A 16,070-nucleotide genomic window follows, 5' to 3' on the forward strand; every position below is an offset into this window, starting at 1 on the left:
CTTTTGCTCCACAGAGAAAGCTGAGTCTGTTGGAATAACGAGGAGAAAAGTATTTGGTCTAGGCAGTTTAAATCTTTGATTGTCCCTGTCTGGGATCTTAGAGAGGGAAACACAACTCCTTCATCCAGGAATAAGATAAGACAAGATAAGATAGAACTTTATTAATCCCTCGGGTGGGTTCGGGTGGGTTCCCTCGGGTGGGTTCCTCTGGGAAATTCGATATCAATATCAATCACAGTGAGCTTCCTGCCTTCCACAACTTCATGTCTCACTTCAGACTGAGTTGATCTACTTTGACCACACAACCTAATCCTAACCATTTAAAAACAAAACTAAATTACCCGTTTGTTTATATCCATACCTTTAGCTGAGAAGATCAAGAATATAACTGCAACGTCAACAAGACTTAAGAATAAAGAGAAAAAACAAAAATTGCTTTGTTGAAGAAAGTTTTCATTGAACTGCGTGGCAGTTTTTCCTCTTGTTTATGTTCAAGGTACACAAAACTGTTTGAAGTGGAATTTTGAGTCATTTGATATGTGTGTGATGTGTTTTTGATAGCCTGCAGGAATTCAATCCATTTTGCCCTTCTGGCCAAACATAACTCAGGTTTAACTGGTTTTATTGTGTTTATGACATTTATTTTCCCTGTTCCATAAATGCTAATATTATTGCACAAAAATAATAGCAATAATGGGCAATAAACAGTGTAATCTTAATTATATCAATGATTTATTATATTTAAGATTTTAAAAAATTATTAATGTAACATATCAGTATTTTATGCATGAACTTATCAAGCTTTAATCTATGAAAGCTAACTTTTCATGAGCTTGATTTACTTCTTTGCTTATATCTCTCTCCTCAACGTCCCCGAGCTTTCAGCAGAAGTCAGAATGGACAAACTCTATCTCCAGTTAAAATATTTGAGGAAAATAGGTATTCAGGCATATTCTACTGCCAGTTCACACAGACTGTATGAAGTGAAGCAAAGCCAGCAAACACAGTGTATAGATTGGTGTAACAGTGCAGTCTAACTGGTTTTATAGATACAGTAACTTGAGAACTTAATCGTGATATCAGTGCAGACTTAAAATGAAGAAACCAACACGCCAGCGACTGTAAATAATAGAAGTTATGCTTAAGGTAATTGCTTTCAAAAGTTTTATTTTCCTATTTATAACGGTTAAGATTATTATTTATAAACTTTAGTAGAAAAAAGTCATATTTGCCTCAATGATTTTACTTGCTGTGCAGCACTTGGGTTCTAGTCTGTTTTGTTTAAATCGTTTTATTTATGCTACTAAAAATAAAATGATTGACGTGAGTTATATTGATGAACAAAACATTAATCTCATAGCACATAACAACAGCAAACACAAGCAAAGTAACATTGTGTCTGTTATCTCAGCAGAGTTCAAGGTCCCACACATCCCAGCCGCTTCTTTGAACCAAAGAAATAACTGAAAAACACAATTTCTTCTTAAAACCATGAGATACTTTCACCTGTGATTTGGCAGACATACAGCATGAATAATTTAGATTATAGTGATTTTGTATAAGGTTTTTGGTTGTCAGTATCAGTCTGCTGAGTTCTTGCACATGATACTCCAGTAGCATGAGAGTCCCAGTAGAAGTAAATTTAAATAAAGTTCTCGCTGTCATTGTCTGCATTTAGGACATTTTTAGAAAGTGAAGCATTTGTTTTACCATGAAAAAAACTCATTTATATATTCTTTTTCAGCCCAAAAGAAGATAAAAGTAGGATAACAATATTATAACAAGAATACTCATCATTTGATTTAATTTGAATAACCAAGTGAAAATCTGCGATAAGCTATATATTTATTTTTGGGTTTTTTTTTTTTTCAAATGAATGGGGTACACTTTATCTTGATATATGATGATGTAATACCTTGTCAGATTTCACACAGAGAAATTAACAACCGTTTTTAAAATGTTTTGTTTACATTTTGAGATAAACAACATACTAAATGGCCACAAGACCAGTGTTTTACATTTGGGTTAAAAAAGTCACACAGATTTAACAGGAGCAGCAGTAATGATTCCCCATCATCAAAGTGGCTTCAGAAGCAAAGTGTCAGATAGTATAAGTGTGCATTGTTTTGGAGTCAAATTAGGGTTGTTTTTTTTTGCTAGTGTTAGAATGAGCAGGTTACAAAACAGAAAAGAAAAGATGCCAGACACCACAAGGATTTAGGTTTATGAAATATTGTTCAGTATTGTTTAATCAAGGGAAAACGCAGTATTCATGTACCAGCAAACTCAAGAATTTAATTCAGTGAGAAGGCAGAGTGTTTATCCATAAAAATAACACATGGAGAACCAGTAGAGTTGAGAGAGATTCTGAAACACAGGCAACAGAAATGCAAACATTCCTGTTATAAAGTAGGGAAGTTAAGTAGGGGGTTGGTCGCACTCACTTAAACATCTCACTGGATATTGCATCAATTTCATGAAACAGAAACAGTTGTTATTCTTATGTAATACAAAAGGCATGAAGATGCAATAACAGTTATTGTTAGAGGAAAGCATAAAAGGGAGCAGGGCTAAAAATATACTTCATCTGTTAACTTAGTAGAGGGATCAAAATGAACTATTTCCAGAAACTGTAAACTAATTTGGACATCTGCAAAAACAATTAATAATTGTTAACTATTTATAACAGAAGGAGGCAGTAATGCAAATGTAAAAGATGTGAACTGCCGTAAAAACACAAAGAAAAAGAACAACCTGCTGTGCTTTGTGGCTCTCTAGTGGAGGAAATGGCAAACAGCAGAAACTTTAACCCAAGATAGTTTTAGGGAGATACAAAGATGTCTGAAGTGTTTTAGTAGTTTATGGTTGAGCTGTAAAATTACTTTAGAAGTTATTTACAAGGTTATTGGACAGAGAAATGAGGCACCAGGGACACACTTGAAATAAAGAAGCTCAATAAATTTTATCTGGTTAAAAATATAAAACTACAGATCCAGTTCTAACAATGGTTCCTTAACAATTATTAGTTCCTTAATAATTAGCTAATTAGTTGCATAAAAATAATTTTAAATCACTTTGATATTAAATGAAATTTGCATATAGGCCTACTTGTGCTTTGCTTAATTCTTTTCTTTTCATGCAGTTTTCTACTTTTACTCTGCTGCAGAGACAAATATTGTGCCTCATTATATTTATCCGAGAGCACAGTCATGCCATGAGTTAAAATGTCTTCATGTGAAACCTATCCAGCACCGTAGCATAAGAAAATGACTCACCAGAAAAAAGCCACATAATTAATTTTATTGTGAGCTCCAGACTGCACTGGCTCTAAGGTCAACACTTTGTCAATTCATCCAGCTATATAAGCAGATGTTACAGCACATGAGCCATTGTGGCTGCTTTCAGCAGCACTCATGTCTGGTAATTATTTTGAAGCGTTAACTAACTAAATATTCAATATTGTTTATTACATTATATTTCAATACTCCATTTTTCTCACATATCATGTCTCCTCTGCTAAACAGGACCTAAGCTGGAATTGCCCTGCACTAGTCCAGCAATCCATCACTATAAACATCTACCCCAACACTGCACATTACCTAGTTTAATACCGACAGTAAATACAGGTCTCGTATAACCTTTGAATAACATGAAATTATCCATTTGTTGTCAGAGACACGTCTCAATATGAAATAACTAAGTCTGTACTTTATCAAATGTCACTAACTGAGGATTAAGTACCTTTAAAAATAATATCACCTCTTCCTCTCCTGTCCTCTCTTTTTCACATCTTTGTCTCTCTCTGAGTGTCACACATTTCATTATTACTTCTGCCTGAAAATCTGTACTTTTGTGTGTTTGCAGATATTTGATGAGGTCTTTGAAACTTTATAACCACCACTGGGTCGTACTTCTAACTGCAAAAAGAGAAGGCTCTGTGGAAGACTGTGGGAAAATATCTCTAGGACTTGACCTCTGTAAACTCCAAATCCAATGTATTTATATAGCACACATAAAAAAACTGAAAATTTGCCCAAAGTGCTGCACAAAAACAAAACAAAACAAGAGATAAAACGAAAGATAAAACCTCTCACATTAAAACTCTCACATAAAATAAAACAAAGAGAATAAAAAGAGCATATCAATTCACACCGGTCCGAATGCTAATTAAAAAAAGATGTGTTTTCAAAAGAATTTATAAACAGGAAGTGAAGAGGCCTGTCTAATAGTTAAAGGCAGTATATTCTAGAGTTTGGGTGCCACAATTGAAAAAGCTCATTCTCCTCTAAGTTTTCGCCTCATTTTTGGGACAACCAAAAGCAGCTGGTCGGCTGATCTAAGGGCCCACGAGGGAATATAAGGCTGAAGTTCATCAGGAAGGTATGGAGGAGCAAGACCATTTAGGCATTTATAGGCCAACGTTAGGACTTTGAAATTAATTCTGTCATTAACAGGAAGCCAATGAATACAGGACAGGATAGGTTAGATATATTCATGCCTGTGTGTGCCAGGTAAGAGACAAGCAGCAGCATTTTGAACAAGCTGAAGACGTGAGAGGGATGCTTGGCTGACTCCAGCATAATGTGCATTGCAATAGTCAAGCCGAGTTGAGATAAAGGCATGTATTATTTTCTCTAAGTCATACCTTGACAAAGCTGGCTTAAGCTTTGCTATTTTCCTTAACTGGAAAAAGCTTTTTTGCAAAACAGAACTGATTTGTTTATTAAATTTAAAACCCGAGTCCATATTGACTCCCAGACTTGTGACATGCTGTTCGATATGTTGTTGGCTTGTATGACCCAAGCCAACCATAATTAATTAGTGGGTTGCATAATTACCTCTGATTGAAGCTCAAAAGGTTCAGAGCCATCCAAGCCTTGACATCTTCAAGGCAGTTTAAAACGATTGGATGGGGCCTGGATTATTAGGTGCTAAAGGCAGGTAAATTTGGAAGTTGTCAGCAGTGAAGGGATATCTCATGTTTTCTAAGAATAGAGCCCAAAGGGAGCAAGTACAAAAAAACAGAAGAGGACCAAGCATTGACCCTGAGGAACCCCACAAGAAAGGGGGGCTGAGGTGGACAAAACATTTTTAATATTAACACTGAACGTTCTGTCACTCAAATTGGAACAAAGTCAATCCAGTGCTGCACCTTTAAGCACAAGAATCACAGAGCTTCCAGAATCGTTTGCTATAAGGATGTCATTAAAAACCCGTAAAAGTGCTGTTTCAGTGGAATGTAAATGTTTAAAACCAGACTGAAAAACCTCCATAATGTCATTGGTGTCCAAAAATGCATTGAATTGGGTAAAAACTATTTTTTCCAATAACTCTGAAAGGAATGGGAGTTTCGAGATCAGTCTAAAATTTGAGCGGGGAATAAACATGGATGGGTCATATGCAGGAAGTACTATTGCTGACCTGATACACTCAACCTTGTTTACGAAGAAAGAAAGGAACTGATTACATATGTCAGCAGAGGCTTTCAGGGTGGTAGCTTGAGGCACATTTAGAATAGAGCTGATGAGGGATTATGACAATTTCACGCAATGATTTGCGAAAAATATTAGTTTTCTAATTTTTCACTGTATTCTGATAAAATTTCCAACAGTAAGCTGTTGCAGTTTATTTGCTCGGTTGCTCAGTGTCATGTTATATTGACTAAAACTTGTACATTTTGGTCATTCAAGTTTCAGAAAGCATGATTTAGTGTTAGTTCACTGGTTAAAGATGTGTCGAACCAAAGTCTTCAGCCAGGGTGCAGCTCATAAAAAAAAAAACCATCTGCATGACAGCATGTTGTAACCAACTGTAGTATCAGATTTAACAGACTACGAAATGAAAGTAACAGAAAGCTATTCCTGATGATTAATTTTAAACCCTGCTCATGAACTAACTGCAGGGTGTGACAGATAAATTTGCTGTACTAAGGGATGGCACTGAAACCCACACTGTTTCCATCAGCAGGCAATGGGCGAGCACCTTGCATAGCAGCATTGCTGCCACTGGAGTGAGCACAATTGGAGTGACAGGGTAGTCTCTTCAACTGTGAAAGGTCACTACAATGCCTCTGGGACTGCATTATAGATAGGAGAGCAGCTCTGAGCTTTTTCACACACAAACCATCTGCACATCCAACAGGAAGGGAAGGGGTTTTATTATGTTTTGATTAAGAGTCTCTTTAAAGTTGTTACAGTTAATATATGTTTTTGTAGTGATAGAAAAGTGGACAGCCACACTCTACACTGCTGTTGCGTAATGCGTCTGTGAGTAAACAAGCGAATAAGGCTCATAATAGTAATTTATGAAGGGAAACTGCTCTTGAAGCACACTGGTATATGGAACTTTGCAGGAAATATGGTTTAATCGTGGTGGATTAAACACCAAGGTGAGACAGAATTCATGCTAATGTTATTCAAATATGAAGCATAACTTTGGTCTTCTTTTGCTGCTGGCTGACACTTCCAATTTTGAAATCTGTGAGATCTATCCTTTCATCACAGACAATGTCTGTCTGTGTATATGCTGTGAGGTGAACAAGGGAATCTGATCTTTGTTTACATCTTTTTGTAGAATCTGTTTACCTGCTCTTTCATTCCTTGTTGTTTTAGCTGTATCTGGTGGACATGTAAATGGTTTAATGAGTATTAAGCTAAGATTCTCATGTTTCTGTAAATACCATACATGTCTATATTTAAATAACAGGTCTGGCGCCTCAGAAAAGTTGAAAAATTGGGCACTTCAGTGTCACATAAAAAAAGAAAGAAAAAAGTTGCAAACCCAACAAACTGTACTACTTACCATTTAGAAATGGAAATGGAAAAGAAATCACTTCAGGTCAGCAGACACATAGCCACAGATGTTCTTTTACATAATGAAAAAAAGCTGAAATTTCATGCCAAAGCAAACCCATTGTAGGCTTGGGCACAATATTAGACATATACCATATTTCTCCATCTGCATGCTGATGGAGAAAAGCACTACATAATTTTAAACCTATAAAGACAGGAACCTGAGATACAGACTGAAATACCTTGCCACTTTAGCATCCCCAGCAATCTTAAAGTGAACAAAAAGCTGGCAAGATATTTCAACTTTAATCTCAAGTCATCACTGACAATGGAATGGGGACATCTAGGTGATGCATACCAATGCACACATTACCAATGTTAGGGTTACAAATGAAGTTGATGCATTTGTGAGATGGGGAGGAGTAGCATTGCAGTCTAGTGCTAGTGAGCTAATACTGTAGGTACTGTAGGTCGTCATACCCCGCACCCCGCAGCTTGATTTAAATTGCATGGAGGCGGAGGGAACAGAGGTAGAAAGCGAGGCAAATGTGGAACCACAGGACAAAAAAACCCCATGTGAAAAATCAGAGGTGTGGACTCGAGTCACATGACTTGGACTCGAGTCAGACTCGAGTCATTAATTTTATGACTTTAGACTTGACTTGAAAAAATGTTCTAAGACTTGTGACTTGACTTGGACTTTTACACCAATGACTTGGGACTTGAATTGGACTTGAACCGGTTTACTTGAAAAGACTTGATATTTTACCCCAAATATAAAATTTAACATGCATATTATATAGCGATTGAAAATGTGACATCATTCACGGGTAGAACCGCAAAGGATTCTGGGAACTCGTGGCAAGCGGTAGTAGCGCACGCAGGCTTTCAATTAAAATCAGTCACACAGCGATAAAAAGAAACACAAAAATGTCAAGAAGCCGTTGTATTATTAACTGCAATAGCCGGTCGCATGACAGCCACGGGAAGCCGACGGGTAAAGAGATCGGTTGTTATCGGATTACGTCGTTGAAGAGAAATTGTTCGAGCCATGTTTCCAAAGTGACAAAGAGGCGACGGGTGGACTGGATTGCAGCCATTCAAAGATCAAATATAACGTCCCAGAACCCTCCAGCTCACAGGTTAGTCTGCTCCAAGCATTTACACAAAGGTCAGTCTGCTGTTGTAGTTAATGCGTCATTTTTCTTAACATAATTGGTGATATAGGTTACAAGCAAGTCTGGCGCTGAACAGAAATTGTCGCGCTATGCTCCTTTATTTATTGTGCATAAATAGTAAATTGTCCTGACACAATATTGCGTTTCGCTTCTGTTATTATGGTACATTGACAAAAACACATACTTTTATTCACAGGATGAAACAGGTTTTTTGTATCACTAATTGTCCAGTACGATTACAGCATACAGTATTATTGTCACTGCTACATTTCTGTGATGCTACCAGAAATTATTTCCACTACTAATTAATTACCGTTGAGCTCAAAGGTCATATTAATAAACGGTTAAGGAATGTATATTTATGACAACAATTTGTGAGACTGGTAAACTTATGATACGTACGATGGTCTTTCGTTCTACACGGTGCGTTTCAAGGTCCTGTACCCATCCGTCGGTAAACTGTACCTGGGCTTGTTGCAGTGACCTGAAGTTACTAAACTTCATGAGTGTATGCACTCACTCCAAGAACCGTATGATTATAAATATGCATATAAATATGCTACGATGAGATAGCTGACTTCATCTAACTAGCAAATGTTTTCAAGGCTACGTTGGTGATGCAGTTTTTTTTTAAAATGATATTTTAAAAAAAAAATCATTTATTTATGTATGATATTTTTGTCATGCGATTTCAAAGCCGGTCCTACAACCGCATCCAAGAATAACATGCAGCTTATCTCAGAACTGTTGGTGAAAATTATTCTTGGAGCTAGGTTTAATTGAGCTGCATTTTAAAGAGGTGCAATTTCACAATTTGTGTATATTTTCTAAGTTCACTATTTTGTCATGTGTTGAGAAAAACACAGATTTTAAAATTACATGGTCTAATATTTACATTTAGCATAACTGCAACATTATTTTTTTCGTTTTTTTTTTTAAAGACTCGAAAGGACTTGAAATTCAAAGTTTCAGACTTGTGACTTGACTCGGACTTTTACACCAGTGACTTGAGACTCGACTCTGACTTGCCTGACATTACTTGAGACTTGACTTGAGACTTGAGGATAAAGACTTGAGACTTACTTGAGACTTGCAAAACAATGACTTGGTCCCACCTCTGTGAAAAATACAAAGCTACATAGCTGGTCTGTTTTCAGAAGCCTGATGGTGTCAAAACATTCATGTCCCAAGGTTTGAGTTTATGTGGCCATGAGGTTTGCCACTTGGCTTCAGTGTCTGAGATTTCAATCTGGTGGTATAAGTTTTGCAGGGTCATCCACCTTGAGGTTGACCTGGGTGTTGGTGCCATCCATGGTTGAGGATTTCTGCAGGCTGCAATCCTGTTTTGGCCTGCAGAAATCCTCAGAAGTCCCCCACTGACCCTGGCTCTGAAAGACTTCTGTACCACAGATCGGAGCATGAAGAAATTCCACCTTTCTCTTCCTCCCTCATTTCCCATGTCTGCGCTTGGGTTGGGACTGTGGGTCTCGGGTGCAGCAAAGAGAGGTGCAGGATGCAGGTGAAACCAGTGCCTGCAATGAAGACCCGGTGAAGAGTAGGGACTAATGCGGGGGGGTGACGTTAGGGGTAATGGAAGGGGTGCTACCTGGGGTGGATGATGGCGATGTTGTAAGCCATCTTTAACCTCCTAGGATCTGGTGTCCACATATGTGGACATCACATTTTGCGTTATTTAGACCAAATACTCAATTTTGCTCTACAAGAGCCTGATATCCACTTTATACTTTATACTGCTAAAATTTAAACGAATATCCTCATATGTGGCTCTAATTTTTCTTAGAAACAAAAAATCAGGTTAAAAAAAAACAACTGGTAATTCTTTGTTTTTACATTCATCAGGTGCCAATATGCCCAAATGTCAAAGAGAAATTAAAAATGCATGCCATGGAAGAGTTCGGGTCTTAGGAAGTTCCACTTGGCATTCTCAACTTCTTTTTCATGATATCTTTTCTTTGATGCCTCGGTCCAACAGTTTCTTTCACTTTGTCCATAAATTCCAGTTTAATTGATTATTTTTTTTCTTTTTTCATGTCCTTACCGGCACTGCAATTAGAATTATTACCTGAAGACCAAGAAAAATGCCCAACAGCTTTATTTTCTCAAGTAGAAAATTACAGCTTTTGCTATACTGTCCACTTGATTGTCATATTTTGTTGAACCTTTATTATTTTTTATTTATTTTTCTTTTCATTTTGAGTTATTGCAATCAGAACGGACAGGACCGCGGTCAGTGAAGGGAAATAAAGAGAAATAAATAGAGATTCCAGGTTCTGGAACACCTTACTCAAGGATGTAGACTGAGTTTGTGATATATATCATATTTAAGAGACGTGCCCCCTGGTCACCGGTTTAGCTCAGTGGGTGAACAGTCGATCACATTCCCCACAGTCACTGTTCCTTGTTTGCTCAAAGGCAAACAGTGCTAATGAGGCTGGGACAAGCAATGGTAGCTTATTTTTCAGATTAAGCTACCTGAGCCAATTCTCCAACAGTTCTCCAACATGAGAGGCGCTGCTACCCCATAAATTCACAGTATTGTTGGATTCTTTTTCTCTACATTTTTAAATTCACTACAGAATGCAGTAATCTTTTAATTTGTTCACTCGGGAACTTCAGCTTCTCCGTCAAAGTCAAAGGTGTCGGATGGCACCATAGATCTGTAGCCTGATGTTTGAGAGAAGTTGAGAGTCAGCTGGTTCTCCACATTTGTGCCGATATGAAGATTCGATAACCAACTCAGAACTTTCTCAAAGTTGTCGGTTGATTGTTTGCGCTCTAAGAAAGACTCAGGAATAGAAGGTGCTGGACTGCTTCCTTTAACTGAAAACAAAACACACATTTAGACTTATTTTGTGCTTGATAATACTTTAAATGCTATGATTGATGATATAATTGGACTTACAATCAGGGATCAAAAATTCCTTGCTGTTTCCAAGAAAATGTGATAATTTCTCTATATCTTCATCCAGCTTTTTAATTTTTTGGCTGATTTTTGTATCTAGTTTTTCCTCCTTGCCATCTCTCTTCCCCTGACCAGTAGACCTGGTTGCGAGTTTCACCCTGTCACCAACTAATAATAATCATCAAAACATGTTAATAAAAAAAAAAAATCATCATTTACAAAATAGGATGAATAGAAACATATTTATTATCTTCCTCAAAATACTCACCCAGTGACTTGGATTTTGTGCCCGTCGCACCTCCCCTAATGTCATTTTGCAGCTCATGGAGTGTTTCCTTGAACTCTTTCATTAGCTCCAGCTCTCTCCTCCCGTACTCCCGCACTAGTCTTTGCTTCAGCACATGTTTCAGCTGCTTCCTCTTGAACATCTCTTCGAATCTCAGGTGCATTTCATTCATGTTTGGACAGAAGAGCTTGCCACTGTTTCCTGCTACTATTTCCTCTATCTTCTCAAACAGCTCTGTCACCTGATTCATATCCATTTTTTTCATATTGTTAATGGCATGGTACCTGTTCTCACACTTCTCAATCAACCAGCGCAGGGCACTATGCTCCCTTTCAATGTGCTCCTCCAAAGATTTATCTGCTAGTTTGTCTCCATATGTGAACAGAACCATTGCGTGTTTCCATACAGTGGCATGAAAAAGGTTCATGTGATCCTCCAGAGTGACTCGTTGAGAATCTCTGAATGTCAGGTCCAAAGGAATGACCAGCAGAATAACATGAACTCCTGCTGGGCTCAGTGAAAAACCTCGGGCAATTTCTTTGTCTATCTCATCTGTGCAGCATGAGGAGTCCTGCCACCAGCCCGGGGTGTCAATCACTGTGACTCGTCGGCCCAAAACCTCCCCATCTTGCATTTGACATTGTTCATTCTGACTAGATGCAAAGACTTCTTTATGCAGGAGAGTATTTCCTGTTGCACTCTTTCCAACAGTCTTCTGACCAAGCAGTATTATTCTCAGTTCCTGTAGCTTATTACTGGAAACTGAGAAGAAAACAGCTGTCAGAGCAAAGTGAAATGGGAAAATGTCATGTTGCATATGATCTGAGTGAGAATGCTCTGTCACTGGTAAGATTGTACATTTATATTTTCTTTTTTTAAAAGTTTTATACAGCTCCACATTCTCTTTGGGAATAGATTTCTGCATTTGATAAGATGTAATTACCTGGACATTGACAAGTTATTTGACATGTGACAGACACTATACTGCTATCATTACCGAATAACCAGAAACATTGTATCTATTACAGTCACTGATATCCTCTAGCATTTTCAACAAATTTTGAAGTATATTTCTGTATTTTGTCCATCTCTGCTATCTATTTAATATGAGTGTGTGGAAACAGCTCTGACATTGCGGCACGTTTTTACTTGTGACACTGATGCTATGTGATAGTGAAGCATACCTCCAAGGGATTCTCGTGTGGCCTTGACTTGACTTTGCCTCAGCATTGCTCCTTCTTTCACCTTCCTTCTTCTCTCTTCGAGGGTCTGAAATATCTGCTGGTCTGGAACAAAGTAGCTCCACCCATTTGCTGCCACAGTCTCAGTGATTTTCTCCAGCAGCTCTGAGATTTGTGTACCATCACTTGCATTCTTATTATCAACTACATGATATCTATTTCCACATTGTTCAACTAGAGACTGTAGGGCCTCCCCCTCTCCTTCGATGTACTGCTCTATGCTGTTTGTTCCCAGCCAGTCTCCTCTGGTAAAAACTATAATAGTGTGTCTCCACACTCCATCACCAAGAAGCTCCACATGTGATGTCACTGCATCTAAGTGTTTGGCATTAAATGATGCATCTGCATCTATCACCAGGAGGAAGACATGGGGCCCAGGAGGGCACAAAAACATGCTGCGCATCAGTTCATCTTTGATCGCTTCAGGAGTGTCGAACACAGGGAAGCCTTTCCACCAGCCTGGTGTGTCAACAAGAATGATTTCAGTTTTAGCCACAAAACCCCGGCAGGCAACAGACTTTGGCGTTCTTTTTCCATCTTCCTGGTCTTTGTACCCCAAGATAGTGTTCCCTACAGAGGTTTTCCCAACATTACGGCTTCCCAGAAGAATCATCTGGAGTTTTGGGATATGTTTCATCTCTTCTGTTATCGGACAAAACAACGATTGGTTAGGCTTGGAGCTTACAGCAGCTTATACTGAGATAAAATTATCAAGGCATATGCAGGCCAGTAAAATCACTGAATCGCAACGGGCAATGGAAGTATGTGGTAATAGAATTCATTAACATATTCAACACATTAAAATACTGGACTTTAAAAACTGGAAATGTTTGTTATTGTAATGTTGTTTTAACACAGAATTTTATGCGATTTTCTGAGGTATAATTTATTCTTTTTTTTTTCTAGATGCATGTATTTGTTTGTAAAATGTCCCTTTATTCAGTCTTTCTTTGCATTAAATGTCACTTTTTTCCAGGTTCTCCCTGCACATAATGCTGAAATAAATAGTTTGACATTTTCAGATGCTTAAGTTAGACTGGCATTGCTTTCACGTCTGTATGCTTAACATGCAGTTTTAACAACCTGATTTTGTTTGACTTTTGCAAAATCCACCTAACGTACTACTATATGAACCTTGTTTAATCCAGTCTTTATTTTAATGCACACATCTATCCAGTTGTATTAACAAATACTTTTACAGGACGTTGTGTGGTGTTATTTCCTGGATGGGCACAGTTATGATTCTGGGAAGTTGTATGTCCCATAAAGTGGCAAATTAGTCCTTTCATCTTGATGTTTGCATTGATTGAATAAATATGGTACCATGATTTGCTGCCATTATGTCATAATATATAATACAGGGGATGTGTTTGAGTGCTCCTTCTGTCACACTCACCTGGAATGAGTGTTTTCATGTGTTGTCTTTGGTCCTCGGCCTTCTTCCTTCTCTCTTCTGCTCTCTCAGCCACCTCCTTTTGCTTCTCTTTGATGACTTGGAAAATGGGCTCTTCTACCTTGTAGTAACTGCCACCATTGTACCACACCATCTCTTCGATCTTTTGCAGCAACTTTGTGACCTGAGATAAGTTATTCTTGTCCTTGTTATTAAACACATGGTACCTATTCAAACACTTTTCTATTAACCACTTGAGTGCCTGTCCTTCACTTTCAATGTGTTCTTCTATTGTCTTTTCCCCGAGGTAATCCCCGCAGGTGAACAGCACCATCGTGTACCGCCAAACCCGTTCACCTAAGAGCTTCATGTGTTCCTCCACAGTCGTCTTCTGCTCCACAGAGAAAGCCGAGTCTATTGGAATAACGAGGAGAAAAGCATTTGGTCCAGGCGGACACTTGGATGCATTGAGTTTAAACCTTTGCTTGTCCCCCTCTGGGATCTCAGCAAGGGAGAGGGAGCTGCTCCAACCCGGAGCATCAATCACAGTGAGCTTCCTGCCGTCCACCAATCCATGTCTCACTTCAGACTGAGCTGTTCTTGTTCGGCCACACTCAAATCTCTCCTTTCTCAGAATGGTGTTACCAGATGAACTCTTGCCAGCCCATCTACTCCCTATGAGTATGAGCCTGATCTCAGTCTCCTCTGAAAAACAAAGAAAATATTGAAACTTTTTTGTTGCAGATAAAAAGAAATAATATTGTGTTCTTATTAGGATTGTGAAACAACTTATTTGGATTAATGATAATGCAGCTTGTTGTGACCAGATTGGCATAGAAGCTTTAAAATAGAAGGCGGGCTTATCTCCTCAAAATGAGGAGCAGAATAGAATCCTTCAGCGTGACATTGTTATCACCACAGTTGTCTCCACTGCTTTAGATGATTGACACAAGAGGAACGTTCTAAGAAATTTGTGCATGGGAGAGTTATTTCTGACCCTTTCATTTCTGTCTGAGGAATAACAAGTCAAAACTAAAATAGTGAAACATTTTTAGAATGACCCTGAACCAAAATAAATAAGTGATCAGAAGCAACAAGAGGAAAAAGAGAAAATATTAATTCAGATAAGAATGCCTCAGTCCCACTTATTGACAAAATATTCAGTTGAAACAGCTGAAAAGCGTAGGCTATATGATGCAATGCAGTGCAACACACAAATGATCTTTTCTGGCATCAAATATATAAGCTCAGACGATACTATAGAAGGCAACGAAGAAAACTGCAGTGTCAAAACACGATTAAGAAGTTAACCAAAAGCAGAATTTTGCAGGGCTGTTTTTCTTTGGAAAGTTTTTCTCTCAACTGTATTGACATATACAAAGCTTCTTGGGCGGAGCTCTCATAAGGAGGAATGTTTGTCAAAAGGTTGCTGGGAACTCAAAATGTTCTTTCCTTCCGGGCAAAAAAGGAAATTCTGGCATAACTGGTTTAGTGGCATGTCTCCTGTCTAAAAGCAAATGCCCAGACTGGTGTTTTTGGTTTTGGTTCTGTTTTTGTTAGCTAGTGTCTAACAGGGCTCTCAAACCTACAACTACATGCTCCAATTGCAAACACATGAATTTTGTCTATGACCTCTAGTTATTGAATCCAAATCCAAACAAATACATTTAATAACAATTTAGGAATGTGTTTAACAGATTTCTTTCTTTCACATCATTGCTTCTGAGTAACTGGTATTCACAATCTGCAGTGAAAAATTAGCAAACAACAAAAAAGTGGATTGTGGATAGACTTTATAAGTTGTTTCACCTTGTGATAAGCCCCAAGTACATTTCACAGCTCCATGCTGATTCATTTTTATTCAAATTGCTTCAAAAAAGTAAACAATATTTCTCAATTAACTTACCAAGATTGGCTTCCATTTTTCCTACTTCTGTTTTAAAAGTGCCTTTGAATGGTCCCAAGCTCTTCACTGAGGTCGAGTGGATAAAGTCTGTATTCAGGCATATTTTAGTACGAGTTCTTGCAGCCTTGACTGCATAAAGTGTGACTGAGAGGGCAAAGTGTTTGTATCTAAATCATCACAGCAGTGCAGAAATCCAGACTAACTGGTTTCAGACAGGTAGTGAGCGGTAAATGTTATGTCAGTTTAGCCACAGTAAAGCTACATAACTACACTACATCATTCAATAGAAATCATTACATTTGCTTTTTTTTTTTAAAAAGTAAAACATCTTACTATAGCTTATGGAAATAAT

The 16,070-nt window shown here is 38.0% G+C and overlaps 1 protein-coding gene across 1 annotated transcript; it reads right to left on the reverse strand.

Moving 5' to 3' along the window:
• Nucleotides 1-9,882: 9,882 nt before the first annotated feature.
• Nucleotides 9,883-15,961, reverse strand: LOC146680225 (GTPase IMAP family member 8-like). Its single transcript, XM_085449493.1, has 6 exons — nucleotides 15,719-15,961; nucleotides 13,816-14,517; nucleotides 12,363-13,061; nucleotides 11,161-11,940; nucleotides 10,893-11,060; nucleotides 9,883-10,810 (listed from the first exon to the last, which is right to left on the reverse strand). The coding sequence occupies exons 1-6, from the start codon at nucleotides 15,732-15,734 to the stop codon at nucleotides 10,590-10,592; spliced, it is 2,586 nt and encodes an 861-aa protein (XP_085305619.1). The 5' UTR covers nucleotides 15,735-15,961; the 3' UTR covers nucleotides 9,883-10,589.
• Nucleotides 15,962-16,070: the final 109 nt, after the last annotated feature.

This window comes from Copadichromis virginalis, linkage group LG23 (genome assembly GCF_057382275.1).
Source record: "Copadichromis virginalis isolate Kocher_CV1m ecotype Utaka linkage group LG23, C_Virginalis_male_GT1.1, whole genome shotgun sequence".
In the NCBI taxonomy this organism is placed as follows: Eukaryota; Metazoa; Chordata; class Actinopteri; order Cichliformes; family Cichlidae; genus Copadichromis; species Copadichromis virginalis.